Here is an 18,031-nt window from a genome sequence, read left to right on the forward strand (position 1 = left end):
TTTTCTAACTCCGAACTCGACAGTATAATAACGCAGCGCTAAAAACATTTTTATGAATATTTTTTTTACTTCTATTGTGGTATTGCTGCCTCTATTATTGCCTATTTATTCACTTGAACCTGATTCCTGCCTCTGAATCAACCTTCGCACGACACGCCACAAATTATGATATCATCCCCAACATCTGGATGTGAAGCGTTCCTCCACAGCGTAGTTTTCAAAAAACTTTCTTCCACGTACAACAAGCTATGGAACAAGCTTCCTTGTGCGTAACAACACACATCCGGGACGATGCCACATGCGTACCTCCAAAAACTCGCGTTCACCTTAGAAAAGCCTTTTAAGGCCCGCAACGCTCCTGTAATTACTCTGTTGTTGCGAGTGAATGTAGACGGCGGGGATTACTTTCCATCAGGGAACCCGTAAGCTCGATTGTTCTCTTCTTCCATTAAAAAAAAACTACACGTACTAGGAAAATAAAAAACAAACAGTAAAAAGAAATAGCTTTTCCTACAACTGTTCTGTCCGCTTATTTCTATGAAATAAATGACCCAGTTTCGGGTCAGTTGCCACGACGCGAGCTCACTTTCCGGGAAGGTGTAATACCCAGTCCGGGCAAAGTTATGCTACAAATTAAAATGCATTTATTTTAATGACGTACCTAATGTAATGTTTATAAAACTAATATGTATTTATTTATTCAAGTCTCAGCAATACATGAAAAATAATTCTATTCGAAATAATTACCTTTAGCTTTTATGTAGGCTTTTTATCTATCTGGCCACGAATCTATGTGTCATTTAGAGTGTAGCATATCCTCTTAAACTGACTGTTATTTGTAGTGGTTCAGAACTGGTCTAGTCAAGGGCCAACTTCAGCTCTTACTGGAACGGTGATTATCAGCCTAGCTTGTTTATTTAAATAAAACACTTTTAAAGGATTAAAACGCGTGTAATTGTAACGGTTTTACATTAGATGTTTGCGTAAAAGTTACACCTTTATTTTAGTTAACCGGATGTTTCAAGACCTTATTTATATTTCATAACATCAAGAATTATTTCGTATATATACTCCTTGTTGTTATAATGAAATTATTTCACAGCAGAACTGTCAAACCGTGCGTCAATAAATTCTCTCACAGAAAATATGTCCATACAAAATCCCAAATCGATCTCTCAAGTTGACTAAACTGCACTCCATGAAGTAATCCCCATTTAAATCCGTTCATTAGTTTAGAAGTCCATCGCGGACAAACAACGTGTCACGTAATTTATATATATTAAGATATATACAATGGGAAAACAGATAAGACAAAATAACTAAATCAAATAATGATCCTAGATTTAATACGCTTCTTTAAATATAGGAGTATCAAAATTGATATTATTGTTTCGCTGAAAAATATTGCGTTGAAAGCATTATAGGATTGTCTCATACATTATGTATTTCAATTTTCTCCCTGAATCATTGGATGTTGATTTAAAATAAGCTATTCAATGTTTATTTTATTAAGAAAACGTGCCCAGCTTACACTTAACTCGAGCTTTATTGAGCGATTTTCTGACGATGAGTTGCTGAAGGACTACTTCGAAATCTTGTTACATTATAAGTTATAATAATTTATTCAAACTAAACAAATCTTATACTGTAACAAAGAAATAAAAGACGTGTGGCACTCGGGGACTGCCGCGGTAAAGCTATTGCATAGCATTTTTTTATCAACTTATGCAATTATAATTATTTATTTATTTTATTTGTGCAGTATTTTTTTTTATAAAATTAATTTTAAAAAAAGCAAACGGGAAGTGAGTAAAATATAACTTGCAAGATTTGATTACAGACAGACAACGGGACAGGTGAAACTAAATGAAAATGCTTGTCATAATAATAAAAATTAAAAAAAACGTGATAAAAAAAATCAAGATGTACCCCAGACTCGAACCTGAGGCCTTCTGCACAAAAAGCATACGTGAAACCGCTGTTCAACGGCAACTGTAATGACCGTGCCGAAATATCTATATACATCTAGTAAGTAAGTGTTAGGTTATTTTCGTTACAGAATTTCTGGATTCGGTCTCCACGCTCAAGGCCCGCGATAGAAGCTAAGCAATAGCTGAAAAAAAGGGTGTACGTGTAATCTTTACACGCGATTGAAGTAAACTTAATAATAATTAACTTTAGGATAAGTTAACAGACGCATTAATATATTACATTAAATTTACATTAAATAAAGCCGTGTTACCAACTAAGCAATCTAGTATTACTGAAGAGCTAGGAGCATTGTTAGATTCTTTGCTATTTTTTTTTCTCGAAAAAGCTGACGATATAACTTCATCTTTTGAGTTGGCATTTTCTCTACCTTAAATAAAAAGATGCCTTTATTAATATATAATATCATTAATATTATTTTATCAAGTGAGATTTTATATATTTTACAAAGAATAATATAATGTTATATTTTGATATTATTATTCATCAGAATATAAACACTTACACTTTTTACAGGTCAGGTCATAATCGGGCTCTTAGTTTTGTTTTTTATTCTCATTTATTGATGAAAGTGTAAAATGTTCCTGGGATTCCGCCATTTTATTTGACAGATTATTAATTTCATTATATATTCTATTTATAATTCAGTAATACCATTCGCATATTTTAAAATTTCCACTCATTAATAAAATAATTGATAATAATAAATTGAAGGTAGCATTATTATTAGCACATATATGACGTTGTTATTGAATATTAACAAATATGGCTGTATGGGCTCGAACCATTTGCCTATCCTAATAATGAAAACGAAAAACAAAAACCGAGAACAAATTAACGAATGTCAGAAAATTTCTGAAGACTTATACAGGGTGTTCCAAAGTTATGGGACATGAAGGGAAAGTTTAATTTTTTAAATTTTGTTTTTGAAGTAAAACTGCTTAAGGCGCGATTTGGGGGTAACTCAGATATTTTTTTTTGACGGAAGTAACCCTCTGTACAAAAGTTAATTGAAAGATTTTTTAAACCGTTATAATTTAATGGTTTTAAAATTTTTTTCAAATTGATCAGTAATATTTTTTTAAAATCTCCAAGTGTTTTTATTGTTTATTTATTACTACTATTGCAATAAATAATATACAGGTTGTCCCAAAGTTATGGGACATGAAGGGAAAGTGCCTTAAATATCGAAGATAGACTATTTTACTGAAAGAATACTTTATGTTATTTTTAAAAGTTAGTAATTCTGCATTCAAAGATTTTCTAAAAATTACTTGCCTCGTCTGGGAATCGAACCGACTTAAATGTAAAAAAAAACACCCCTTCTCTTATGATGCCAATCGAAGGAATGGCCAAGAACTATTAACTCTTCTTAAGTAACATAGTATTTTAAAAGAAAGTAGTCAAAAAAGTGGGTAGGGGGTAGTAGTAATAAATAAACAATAAAACACTTGGAGATTTAAAAAAAATATTACTGATCAATTTGAAATATTTTTTAAAACCATTAAATTATAACGGTTTTAAAAATCTTTCAATTAACTTTTGTACAGAGGGTTACTTCCGTCAAAAAAAAATATCTAAGTTACCCCCAAATCGCGCCTTAAGCAGTTTTACTTCAAAAACAAAATTTTCTATTGCAAATAACATTTATTACTTTTACAGTGTGTTAGTTTAATACATACATGTAAAACAATTTAAAATATAAAAAGCTTATTCGAAGTGGTCTCCATTAGCTGCAATACAGTCCTTTAAACGTTGAGGCCAGTTATCAATAGAAGCACGAACTCTTTCCATGGGAAAATTCTTCACTGCCAATCGTACGGATTGTTTTAGGGACTCCAAATTATCATGGCTTATGGCGAGATAAAATCTTTTGCTTTCGGACTGGATTTCTTCGCATTCTTTCCCTTACTGCTTTGACCACCTTTATCGTATGAACGCTACGTGGATTGGCAGATCTTTTTCTGTCACAAACAGAGAAGGTCTCATTGTACCTATTAATAGCCCGGTACACAAACATTTTAGGTATTAATTCCAAGCATATGGAGAGTTTTAAAAATTGCATTTCGCTCCATACCTACTTTGTGTAATGCAATCACAGCGATTTGGTTCTCTTTATTAACCCACTCCATTTTAATATCGCAGAGTACTATGTATTGGCGCCAAAATGAGAAAACTCAATGAACAATCATATAAAAATGTCAGATTCCAAATTCAAATGTAATATTTGTTTATTTTTAATTGTAACAGTATTTATGGCCAGACTAAGTATATTTTTGCAATACTATGACTACATAAAATTAAAACTATCATTACGTGGAAGCGTACCAAGAACACTGGCAGCATTTCCGCGTTGGATAGCTAGGCTGATCCGTTGACCAAAATAGCTGCCAGCGCTTGGGTTTCCTGCTGGAAACCCAAGAGCTTATTGAGGCGCGAAGATAGTACTTTGTACATTCTCCGCGCCTCTGGGCCCCACGGTCGTCACCAAACGGCACAAAGATATGACACACTGAGACCGACAAATTTGCGACGCTTGCTGTCTTCGGCAGCCCAAGCAGCAGCCCCAGTACCAACTGACGTATCTTGGACATGAGAAGGAGCCAGAGTGTCGACGCATATCGCGTCCCACACCAGCGCCTTTCCCCGTGCCCAAGCCACCAGGGATTGGGCACGGGCCCTTGCCATCAGGACGCTAGCCATCGCTTATTAGGTATAATTCACGGCGTACTTACACGGACATGCGATGTACAAGGGTCAATGTGAGGGGCGCGGTGTGTCTCGCATTCGTATTGCGTTAGGCTACACCTTACGTAGTTTTGTGGTGTGTTAAACATAAAACTCAGACCATACTGTAAGTACTGTACCAAACTTTTTAGCAATTCCGATTAAAACGAAATACTGTAAGTACTGTACCAAACTTTTTAGCAATTCCGATTAAAACGAAGTTATGTCGCTTAAATACCATTTCTTGTGGCGATGTCGTGAGCCGAGTCGTTTACTTCCTTAAGAAATATCATACAGTTATGGGAAATTATGGCCGATGATTCCGTCATCAGGAACTCTACTTCATGTTGTTAATTTTTAAAATACTAGCGTAAAGACAAACAAGGCGTAAAAGAGAAAACAACATTTCTAACGGAGATGCAGCAAAGAATTAGAAAAGGAAAGCGAATCTATTGTTACTGTAACCGATTTTGATTGACAAGTCGTAAACAGTCAGCCACGGTTGGCACACCGGCACATGTTACATACTTACTCCTACGCTGCAACGACCCAAAGTGGGACTTGGCCTCGTCCATTTATTTCCGTCCTGTGCGATATCACGCCAATTCATGATGTTCATCTCGCACAGGTCAGCGTTCGTCAGATCATTCCACCTGTATTTAGGGCGACCTACTGGGCGTCTAGTACCAATCCTGAGTATGCCTATCTCATTCCACGATCCTCTCCCATGCGTGCTACATGGCTGAGCTATCGGAGACGATGAGGCCTTAAGTTCTCTAATAACATTGGGGTCAGCCACGAGGTCTTCTATCTCAGTATTCTTGCGGATTCTCCATTCTCCACTTTCTTAGCCCAGGATCATACGTAGGATCTTTCGCTCTGCTACAAGTATTTTGGTCTCCTCATTTTGCGTAAGTGTCCAGGATTCACAACTATATCTTATGATGGTTTCATATATATTACACCAGGAACAAACATAAGCTTATAATGCCTACTACTCGGCTAAGTCGAGTTAGTAATCATTTGTGGGGCTATGTATATGCTTTTACAACAAGATCCCAAAAAATGTTCAAAACAAAAGTATTTCGTTATTCAAAAGAATTGTTAAAAAACGTTGGTGTGGTAAAGGTTACTATAACATAAATGACTTTCTTAATGATACCACAAGTTGGGAATGGAGCGACCGCCCTCAGGCTAATAATAAGTTTAACTGTGTAATATTACTTTGTAAACATATTTTTGATGAAAAAAAAGGCCCGCTGAGTTTGTTGCGCCCATTCTTCTCAGGTCTGAGGCATTCATTTGGAATGGGTGGTAGTTTTTTTTACTTTCAATAAGTGATGTCACATCCTATTTTGAATAAAAATATTTGAATTTGAATTCAGATTTTTGTCCTTCTACTGAGACTGTACACTAGGACCATTTTGTTACATACGATTCGTGTTATTTTACATTAAAATTAATAAAATGCAAATAATTACTGATGATATGAGATCCCAGTGCCTTTCTTATTCTTATAGTATTATTTTTATAAAGGTTTACTACGCAACAATGTCACACATTGTTCGAGACTGGTTCGCGTACACCCACTTGGGCGTAGTATTATTTGCTGCACGTTGCGACTACGTCTGCGGTATATAGTTGGAGTGCAACCGAGACCATTCCTTCATCTAATGTTAGTTTATTCTAAGGCTATTACTGTAACCAACACTAATATTACTCATAAGAAATACAAAACAGATGATTACATAATATGTTTGGTGTTCGAATGAAATACACGTCGAAAAATATGATTTTGATAAATTCACACGTGTCGAATTCACCAAGACTTGAGATGTAGCGATAAAAGTAGAAAAGTTCCTTGCAAACTTTTTTGAGCCGATCTTAGTCGCATGTATTATGTTTGTCGTATTCACACGTTCCAAACGCAAATGATGTAGCAATTATGTATATTCAAATAAAACAAATCTTATAATTATATTTACAATACTACCTATGATTATATTAGATTAAAACGGGGAAGTGTACCAAGAACATTTCCACGCTGGATAGCTAGGCTGATCCGTTGACCGAAATAGCTGACAGCGCTTGGGTTGCCAGTTGCCCTGTTGAAGCGCGTTGATGGTACTTTGCAGGTAATTTTTTTTTATTTACTTTGCTGGGATCCATAATTATACAAATGATTTGAGATTTCTTTAGTGTTAATTCCGCCAATATTTCCGCATATTATTAAATCCCGCACGAGACTCAGGACTTACAACGAGAGTGGCGAGACAACACGTACTGAGGATGGCTCGTGTAGAGGCGAAACACGTGTCGAATTGTTGAAAGACAAATATTGGCGCAATTAACACTAAGGAAAACTCAAATCATTTGTATACTTTGTAGGTACATTAAAAGGCATAAAAGGAATTTATTTTCTCAAAAATGATTCCATTAGAATTCTTTTTGATGTCATTTCTAATACACTAGATACTACTACCGCTTAGGAAACAAATGGCGCTAGTGAAGAAGCGGCGAAAGAAACTCTCCCAACCTTATTTTTTTTCTTTTTTCATTCTCCGCGCCTCTGGGCCCCAAATGTCTCGACACAAAAGCAATTGTAGCAATTTATCAAACAAAATAGCTAAATGTGAACACGACTAAGAAAAAGTATCAATTACTTATCAATGAGATTGAATGATATGAATAGACCTTGTGTAAGAAAGATATTCATATATGTGCAATTAAAATTAAAAAAAAAACCTTACAAGTACAATCGAATTCGTACACCGAGGGGTCCCTATAATTTTTTTTATATTTTATTACAAATGTAGTCTTCAGATTTATTTCTATAAATGCCTGTAGTATAAGACGGTATTTCTTCAAATTTCGTAGTTCTAGACCAACGGAAAATCTTAATATATATAAATCCAGAGTCCTGATATTTATTCCCAGTGAACTCCTAAACTAATGAACGGCTTTTAATGGGGATTACTTCTTACTTAACTTAAGAGATAGGATAGCTTTTATTACGATTATAGACCCATTATTATTTTTATTTTCAATATTTTTTATGTACGCACGGTTTGACAATTCTGCTGTGAAACAATTTCATTATAACAACAGTGAGCATATTTTACGAAATAATTCTTGATGTTATGAAATATTATTGGCAAATTCATAAAAAACAGTATTTTATTTATTATGTACAGAACAATGTCTGTCGGGTCAGCTCTATAAATTTTGATTCCCTTTAGTTTCGTTATATACCTACGTTTTTTGCAGCATTAACAGCCCGGGATCTCTTTACGCGCTTTTTTACGTTTTGTTTTTTTTTTGCGTTCACTTAGATGTTTGATTTTTTGACGGTTTCAAGAAACCTGTGGATATCCTTTTTATTTGAACTCGATATCTCCACGCGTTCCCGAGGAAAACGATTTTCACAGACGGACGGCAGGTCTACAAAATGTTTAAGGGTTCCGTTTTCTTATGAGGTACGAAACCAAGGTGTTTAAGTCATGTAGGTATATTTTACTAGTTATATCTATTAGTTAACTCACCTGCCCTGTACTTTCTGAAGTTCAACACCGTGATGAGCGAGAAATTTCTTGTTGACAACCTCTAATGCAATGTCTACAGCCGGGCCACAGCGCTCTAAATCAAAAGGCGAATCCAAGCGAGATGCCATCAAAACACCTACTTTGTAAATTGTTCGCATTGATAATATATCTCTTAATAATATTGCTATCACAAATAATCTTGAGAGTTTTACGTAAAACATTTCGATACTTAATTTGCAAGCTAGCAAAAGCGCGCGTAATTTGCAGAGACGATAAATACATGAAAAGTTTCTAGCGGGAATGTTCTCGTGTTCGGGGAAGGCGTGCGCCTTTCAGCAGTGTCCAGGAAAACTGACAAGACAAATGTAACTTGCAAGGGGTGATAAGATGGGGTGTGACGCAACAAGTTCCTTTTCCCGCCATTCTCCCCCATTAACCCTTGATGACTGATCGTCAAATTAATGTGTTCGGACCTATTAAATCTTGAATTTATTTTCTAAGCTGTGTTTGTGTACGGAATGTTCTCGAAGAACCTATTGTTGGGTGGCTATTAATATTATTACCCTGTTTATGTTATTGCTTACGTATATTTTAGGTGGTTTATTCAATATATTATTTATTACTTCTATTAAATTTTATACTAATACTTTATTCTTAAGTATCGATCAATGTAAGTATATTATGTTCATATTTTTTTATGATAATAACGGAAGAGGCAAGCAGGACGTTCAGCTGATGGTAATTGATACGCCCTGCCCATAACAATGCAGTTCCGCTCAGGATTATTGATAAACCCCAAAATTCTAAGAGGCACTACAACTGCGCTCGTCACCTTGAGACCTTGTTAAGTCTCATTTGCTCAGTAATTTCACTAGCTACGGCGCCCTCGGTTGGTCTATCTTATGGTTAGGATTGTATATCGATTATCAGTCTATGGTGAAATATGTCCTGCCCATGGCCACTTAACCTTCAGTCTCGGCTTGTGTCAGTGCATCTGAATCTTTCGTTTATGGTCGTATGGTCTCATTAAAAAAAAAAGTAGAATATATTGACACAAAATAATTTTTATGACCGTTTTTTCTCAGACTTATTTGCATAATTATCTGACTACAACGAAAAACTCTTTTCATTCTTCGGGTCAGTATAGCCTCACTCACAAATAATGTGCCTTTCTATTGTTAACAGAATTTACAAAATCAGTTCAGTAGATCCAGAGATTACCTATTACAACCTTAAAAACTTTATCTCTTTATAATAGTAGTTACCATTTTATTTATTCCCAGTAACTTACTAAACAATTACACACAGTTCTTGTTTCTGTATTTCATAAGGATTTGCATAATGCATAAAACAATCTGCGAATAATGTTTGTGGACAGATCATTGTTTTATGGAAGCGTTATTCAGACTTAACGACCTGTCACAAGTACTGTGCGAGATTTGTCTTATACTGCTTTTATGTTTTATACTATACTGGCTGACCCGACACACGTTGTTCAGAAAATAATAAATAAAATACTGTTTTTTTATAAATTTGTCAATAATATTTCATAACATCAAGAATTATTCCGTATAATATGCTCCCTGTTCTTATAATGAAATTGTGTTACAGCAGAACCGCCAATCCGTGCATCAATAAATTTTGTCACAGAAAATATGTCCATGCAAAACAAATATTGCAAAAAAAAGTATGGGTCCCAAATCCCAAATGTTTAGAAAATGAAAAGTGGCTTAATGTAGAAAGTTGCCAATACTTTTATTGTTTTTCGAAGTAATCTCCGTTCCCCTCTACACATCTTCAGATTCGATGGATACTGAGAAAAGCAATGGGCGCATTCTTCCTTAGGGGTCTCTTCTATGGCATTTTCGTATGCTTTCACCGCATCTTCAGGGCTCGTAAAGCGAATACCTCGAATTTTATCTTTAGTCCTTGTGAATAAATAAAACTCGCAAAGGGCCAGGTCAGGACTGTATGGCGGATGACTCATTATCCCGACACCTACTATAGTCAAATATTCAACAGTCCGTTTTGCGGAGTGTGCTAACGCATTGTCGTGGTGAAGGAGGATCCTGTTGTTGTTTTCTTGACTTTCTTGTTTTCCAAGACAACAGGCAAACAACGATTAACATTCCAGTCTGCAGTAACTGTCCTTCCATCTTCTAGCACAACTGTCGCGAAATGACCTTTCCGACCAAAGAATGAGGCAATCATCTTTTTCCCTTGACTTCTTCCTTTCTTTACCTTAGTTGGCCAATCCTCGAAAGGAAACACCCACTGAGCTGATTGTCTTATGGTTTCGGGTTCGTAGCAATATATCCAGCTTTCATCACCTGTGACAATGTCAAATACAGCATTTGAGTCACCGCCGTTGAACATATCTAACATTTGGCGACACCAGCCCATGCGAAGGTGTTTCTGGTAGTCGGTCAAAGTATGGGGAATCCATCTGGTACAAAGCTTCCTGACGCCTAAATGTTCGTATAATATTTTTTGAACTTGACTCATACCAATGCCTAGGCTTGCCCGTATCTGCTGATAGATCACTCTCTTATCTTCCTCTATCATGCGTCGCACATCACTGATGTTATATTCAGTAGTCGCTGTTAAAGGATGTCCCTCACGCGGATCATCATTGAGATTGCTACGTCCACGCTTAAACTTGTTAAAGCAATTGTAAATAGTGGCACGACATGGGGCTTCATTAAGAAATGCTTCTCGCATCCTATCATAGCTTTGTTGTTGAGTAAGCCCACAACGAAAGTCATAATAAATCATTGACCAAAAATTTCGCTATAAGTTCATTTTCACGTGTAAGCGTTTCAAGAGTATTAGATTTGCCGCCAATTCACAAAAAACAAATGACAAATGAATGCAATATACTACATTAGGTTACCAGAGTTCATGAGAAATGTTTCTAACTGGCCAGTTCTAAGCATTTTCAGTGTTACCCACGTAAAAACAATCTATCTATCAAGTTGGACTAAACTGCACTCCATAATTCCCAATTAAAATCCGTTCAATAGTTTAGGAGTTCACTGGAAACAAACATCAGGACACTGGATTTATATATTTATTGTGATATTTGGGTTATAATTATTAATATTGTAACATCTTTTTGAAGTGAAACTTCTTTATCGACGTATGAGAGAAATTTTATAGCAAATCGTCCCGATTTACGGATACGCGCAATATTTTTTTTGTCCAAGGTGGCCGTCGCGCAAAATTATGGTTTCAACATTATGAATATCGCATCCGAGGTTCTCGAGGGTGCAGAGAACGAATTTGGGATCATTTTTGAAATCCAAGATGGTTGCCGCTCAAAATTATGATTTCAACAATTTTGATATCGAAACCGAGGTTCTTGAGGGTGCAGAGAACGAATTTGGGATCATTTTTTAAATCCAAGATGGCCGCCGCGGAAAATTATGATTTCAACAATATGGATATCGTTTTCCGAGGTTCTCAAGGGTTCAACGCGCGGCCACAAAACGTAGAACATCTTCCCCTCTAGCTTTGTATCATGCAGGTTTCGCGCGCGGATGTGAGTAAGTAGAACATCTTCACTCCTAGCGTTGTATCGTGCAGGTTTAGCACGCAGCCGCGAAAAAGTAGAACATCTTCGCTACTAGCGTTGCATCGTGCAGGTTAAGCGCGTGGCCGCGAGTAAGTAGAACATCTAATAAATACTATAGTGACAAAAAACATTTGGTTTAGAGAACAGATTAGAATAATTTATTAATTAATAAACGAGACTAAAAATTATTTTTCCAAAGAAGTTTCACTTCTGACATGTGTACTTTGTACATAGTTACAACATTATTTATTTTTTAATTCAAACTCGAAACGTTTTTATCATCGAAATTTTGATCAATACCCGCCATTCAAATATATATTTCGAAGCTTATATTATATTACAATATTAGAGTTAAAGTAAACAGAATTGCAGTGATTCCCTTGCACAAAGTGGTGGTGGAGCCGTCGGTCGTTATAAAGACAATTAGATATCTAGATATCAGTAATGTTATATCATACTACCGATAGATATAACCAATACTTAGAATAATAACGTTCAGCACGATAGTTTCATTCATACTTCCTGTCAATAGAAGTAACATTTTAATTAATGTGTGCGTGAGCGTCACGTTTCCCCAAAACAGTAAATTGTGTGAAATAGTAGAAATTGGATACGTTTTAATAAATATAAATTATTATTTTATTATAGGATCACGGTAGTTTCGTCTCATGTTTAATGATCACCGCTGCTCGAGCACTCTGGTAAACACCAGAGGGTTCACAGGATCAGGTATCTGATAAATAGTACGTAAACTTGTAATTTGTAAAGAAAGGAACCGAATTCTCGACTAATTATATTATTTTATTAGATATAAAGAAAAATCTTGAATTTATATTATACATGTCAGAAGAGACACACACACCCAATATTTACCTGTTTTCTTATTTTAAGTTTGTACTCTAAGAAATAGATAAACGTTTGGACCTTAAGCCATAAGTTAAACTGAAAGTTTTTTTACTAAAATATTATTTGTAACAATATCCATGTCTTAATCGACCTTGATAAATAACGTTAATTTTTCTTCATTGTAAAGACCTTCGGGCCTTTTGCGCTTTTTATGGTTAGCGGTGAAGTTTAATCATTATTTTCTTTCTTTCTAGTCAGATTAGCCGACTATAAGGTGCGAGATTTAAGGTCTGGCTCCCGAGATTGGCGTGGATTCGAACCCCACACCTTACAGTATTTTTATTACATTATATTTTTACTTTATGAATAAGTAACGCAAAATATATAAGTCATAGTGAAGAACGTCGAGCAGAAAATGATTCGGTATTCGTCTTAGCTCAGGTGTAATCGTCGTGCGGTAAAAGTGCGGGCGAGAGCGAGCGCCGGGCAGGCAGTCGAGGAAGAACTATCAAGCGAGGCAGTTGTGTGGCACGCGAATGCCGGGAACGCCACGTTATTATTACATTATCATAAGACTTTGTGAAGTGTATCTACCATTACGATTCTATTGTTTGTTGCTAATACCGTGTATTTGTAAGATGGTGTTTTACTTACTGTCGTGTGAAATGCCCACATTAATGGACAACCACGAAAATTCTGATCATGTGACCGGCCCTGCCACATCATACATATTTTTTTTGTATTTCTTTCAAATTATTATGCTGATATGTCATTTTATTGAAAAAAGTTTGCCTTGCACCGTGATTAACACTCAAAAACGATAAACCTATTAGGGATTAAAATAAACAACACAAACATATCAACATTACATTTATTCAACAAAACATCTACAAACGAATACATTTCGCATAAAATATAATATTTGTACAAATACATTTTGGTGTTAAGTTGCGTGTACCAGAATATTATAACAGACATTAACCCCCTTATTCATAATGGTCCGCTGACTTTAAACAGCCGCTAAGGAGTGTTTTTTATCATTCTGACTTAGGTCAATAGAAGAAGACAGAGTGAGAATTAGCAATGCTTTAAGTTAGCAGACTCTTATGAATAAGGGGGTTTGACGTTAGAGGAAGCGCGTTAAGTAATCAAGCGCATGAACGGATCGAAAAAACATGGTTTCTTATGGTAGGTAGTTCTAAATAAGTTTTGTATTTATGTTTATACCAGTATATATCTTGTCTTGCGCTTGTTCTATAGCGATGTATTAATATTGCTTTTATACAGACACTTAGCACGATTCTTGTGTATATATATCTATTAATTATTTCTAATATTGCTTGGTAAAAGGCTTACTGATGAGGCTTTGTACAATTTTTTGAAGGAAATATACAAGATATCCCCGAAGAGATCTACTTAACAAAAAGGTTGTAAATACTATGTAATAAGAGGCCGGACTGCCTAAGTAAAAATTGAAATTTAGTTTAGCATGAAATGTGCCGTGATTTGACATAAGTTTGAAATAGTAGTAATTACAGTATGGCGATTGGCGACGAAGTATAATCCGGCTAAGTTTAAAAGCGAACAGTTTCTCAAAACGTAGTGGATTTCGGCTATCTCTGTTTTTTTACAAGATTATAACCGTCATCTGTCAATCTATCAATGACTGCACGTTTCATAGTACAATCGAGTGAATCGCTTTTTTCTTACACGTATTTACAAATAATACTATGCAAGGAACCGCATTTTTATACTTATGCTTTCAAAAGCATAAGTATAAAAAGACGCCATGGGTCCGATGAACGCAAAACGCAATTACAAAAAAAACTGAGAAATTAAAATGTTTGTACATCGACGCCATTGGTCCAAGAGAATTTGACGTAAAAGTATGGACAACAAATGTCAATTTTAACCTTACTTCCCCACATGATTTTTTGTTGATATGAACAATGACGTCACATTACAACCACGTACTCTAAAACGCTGCCATTTTGGCGTACGCGGTTGTACGTTTAGTGTCTGCATCCTTTGGCTAACATTTGCAATATTTTTAAATAAATCAATAATTTTTGCGACATTTTCTGTATTTATTAAAATGGCGATGTACGCAATTGAATTAAAATATAAAAAATAAATATTATATTCTCCTTTATTTACTAACAGAGTCATAGGCAAAGGGTATTCCATTCCGAAGTAAAATCCCAGTAAAAATAACATTTACAACGACATACAATATAAAATTATAGGAATGTTCCTCCTACGATAGAAGTTAATATAAATTAATATGTGTATAATCTTTATCTCAGACGCTACTTATGTCAATTCACGATAAAACACTATTAGGAAACATTACAAGCATAAAAATCTACTGGCAAGTCCTATCTAATGATATGACTTGCTTTTACATTACGCTGTGTATCTAAAAATATTTTTAACAAAATGGCGATTTGCATGACCTGCGAAAGTCTTGTAAAAAAAATGCCGACAAAGTATTTTGTATTTTATTAATTTCAATTGTAAAATAACACGAAGCGTGTGTTGCAAATTTGAAAGGTTCCATTGAGTGTCAATATGCCACGCACACAAGTATCTAATAGTTAAGCCGTAATAAAAAAAAGCTATTGTTCTCAGGTATTGCGGTATCTTGTTGGAGACACTCTGAATCTAAGCGTTTAGTCTACAGTATAGCAGGAGCCAATTCTCGGGTGTTTAGCCCCAAACTCTATTACGTGTGGGCGAACAAAACTTATCGGAACTAACACTAAGGATATTTTTTCATAACATTTAAATGACACTTTGTACATGTTATTACAGCGCTAATTAGAAAAAGTACGTAACGTAAAGTACGGTGCGGTGGGTAAGGCGCGTATTACACTGTAAAACATTTTATAAAATATAGGTTTCATCTGTCATAAAATATTTGAAGAGAATGGTTCTTTTATAAAAGACGTGTGGCTAGAGTTTACACTACGTAAAATATACACGTAAATTGTCAATGTTTTATCAAATATTGGTTTAGTTTGGTTATATAGTTAAGAGTATTAATACTTCATTGAAACTGTTGGTCTAACACTTGTAATCAACATTATAATGAATGATGTAGCCTTATATGCTTGTTTAAGTACATTGAGTGCTATATAATGACTTGTAAGTCCATTTATTTTCTTTTTCACATCTTGAACTGTACAACCAGGTTTAACTACGATTATAAGATCTGCAATGATTTTATAAACATCTTACCGTTTGTTTCTATTTTTATAATCTTCGTGTTTTGTGTTGTATAGCGTAGCGTGGCATTCGTACGCGGAAATCAATAATTTTATTGTTTCAACCGTCCAACTTAACTTATAGCCATTTAGGAATCTACAATAACCTCAAATTCAGTACTTCTTCAAATTCCTTTATAAAATGTAATGCCAACCTATTAAATTTTGCATAAGAAATACTTTATAAAATATTTTATAAAACTTTTATAAAATATGTTTTATAAAATGTTTTACAGTGTAATACGGGCCCAAGGAAAAGCAGCGTCCCACTCCTGTCTGTACCGTTTGTGGTCGTACCGATTCGTTCGGTTGCAAATCGGTATCAATATTCAGGTCATTTACACGAAATCAGCTGCACGCGATTGTTGTTCTCTTCGACTTTACTACTTAGTGAGTATTTACTATTAAATTTGTACTTTTTACTATAAATATGCTTCCCACATGTAAATGTGTAAAGTTTTGTGACAACCCTAGCATATTTTTAGACGTCCGTACGTATTGACGGCAGAAGAAGATAACCCAGTACTTGTTGTGTAAATAATATGTAGCCATAGGGTGTAAGCGGGAAAGAATGATAAGGAACAAATTTAGATTATATTCTCTATTGACCCGGTTCTAATTCGCTACTGAAACAAATAACGTGTTAATTTTAAACGATAAATTAATGTAAAAAGGCTTTATCAATTTACTTACGATAAGATTCTGTTATTTAAAAACAGTAAATAATAACGAATTCAGTAATTGTTCATTTTTTAAAATCACTAATTAATAATATCAAAAAAAAACGTATTTATATAAACATTACTACAGTTAAAAATTTAAAATGGTAAATAACAATAATACCAACTCATTCAACAATATCAATAACTTATTAATAAAATATCAAACAAATTCAATACAACTTAATAACATTATTTAGAGTATGATCGAACGCAGTTAGCCAATTTAATAATTCAAATTTACTATTGTGTGTATTCATATGAAAAGCTTATATTTTAACAATTAATTAATTATAGCCATTATGAGTATAGGAGGCTTGTAATTTTTACAAAGATTCAATATACAGCAGGTTTGGTGACACACTAACGATATAAAAAAATTGTTATTTTTTTAAAGTACCCTCACTTCTGGGATTAATTACACAAATTAAATTTGAACCCGCGAAGCTAAAACCCGTGAGTTGAAACAAAACATATACAAGATCTATCAACGATACGCCACTCGAACGGTTGGCTCAGTGGCAGAGCACTGACACGGAACGCGAGAGGTCGCGGGTTCGAGTCCCGCATCGTTCATAAATTTTATTTGTGTAATAAAAAGATTACGTTCCGTATTAACAAATGCACAATTTTAAAAGAAACTTATCGAAATTTGTGGTATCTCAAAAAATCTCAAAAAAATATACATAATACATTATTCAAATAGAGTTTTATCATAAAATTTAAAACGTAAAAACATTTCAATTAAACAACAGAAATAAAGCAAAGTATGGAATATTTGTGTTTTATTTTTAAGATTTTTTAACAAGACATGAAATAGCTAACTGTAACACTTCTAGAGATTAGTTACGTAATAATAATAATAATTCGGTTTAAAATTATAATTAATAATGTTGGTATTTTAACTGACTTGTAAATGGTGAAAAATTTATACGAGTTAGAAAGATAACATTTAATTTGAATACATTAATTAAACATAACGAATGGTAAATATTATTAATCATAATAAGGAATTAATTTATAGATATACATTTTTATACAAATCAACATTTAAAAATAATGACTAGACGTATAGTTCAATACAATACCTTAGATAATTTATACGTCTAGATAGTCTCTTGCTGTTAGACAATCGATAAAAACAGGTCAGTAATATTAGTTTAGTGTGGGAGAAAAGCTACATCTTACACTCGCGATTTATATGGCACTTTGTGTTAGTGTGCGTGAATTGCTCAAAATAGAGTTAAGATCTAAAGTAAATTTTTTTCGACATTTTTACAGCTCTCAAACTCAATCTAGACGTATAAATGATCTAAATTAGAATACTTATGCGCAAACACAACAATATAATAAAAACGTCCACACACA

At 34.4% G+C, this 18,031-nt stretch overlaps 1 protein-coding gene across 1 annotated transcript in view; it reads right to left on the reverse strand.

Moving 5' to 3' along the window:
* Nucleotides 1-8,478, reverse strand: part of LOC126977918 (atrial natriuretic peptide receptor 1-like) — a 66,698-nt gene extending 58,220 nt beyond the window's left edge. The window contains exon 1 of the mRNA XM_050826606.1: nt 8,259-8,478. Within this exon, the coding sequence (XP_050682563.1) occupies nt 8,259-8,416 (158 nt within the window). The 5' untranslated portion in view covers nt 8,417-8,478. The remainder of the gene's footprint in view (nt 1-8,258) is intronic.
* Between the last annotated feature and the right edge of the window lie 9,553 nt (nt 8,479-18,031).

Source organism: Leptidea sinapis, chromosome 46, assembly GCF_905404315.1.
Source record: "Leptidea sinapis chromosome 46, ilLepSina1.1, whole genome shotgun sequence".
In the NCBI taxonomy this organism is placed as follows: Eukaryota; Metazoa; Arthropoda; class Insecta; order Lepidoptera; family Pieridae; genus Leptidea; species Leptidea sinapis.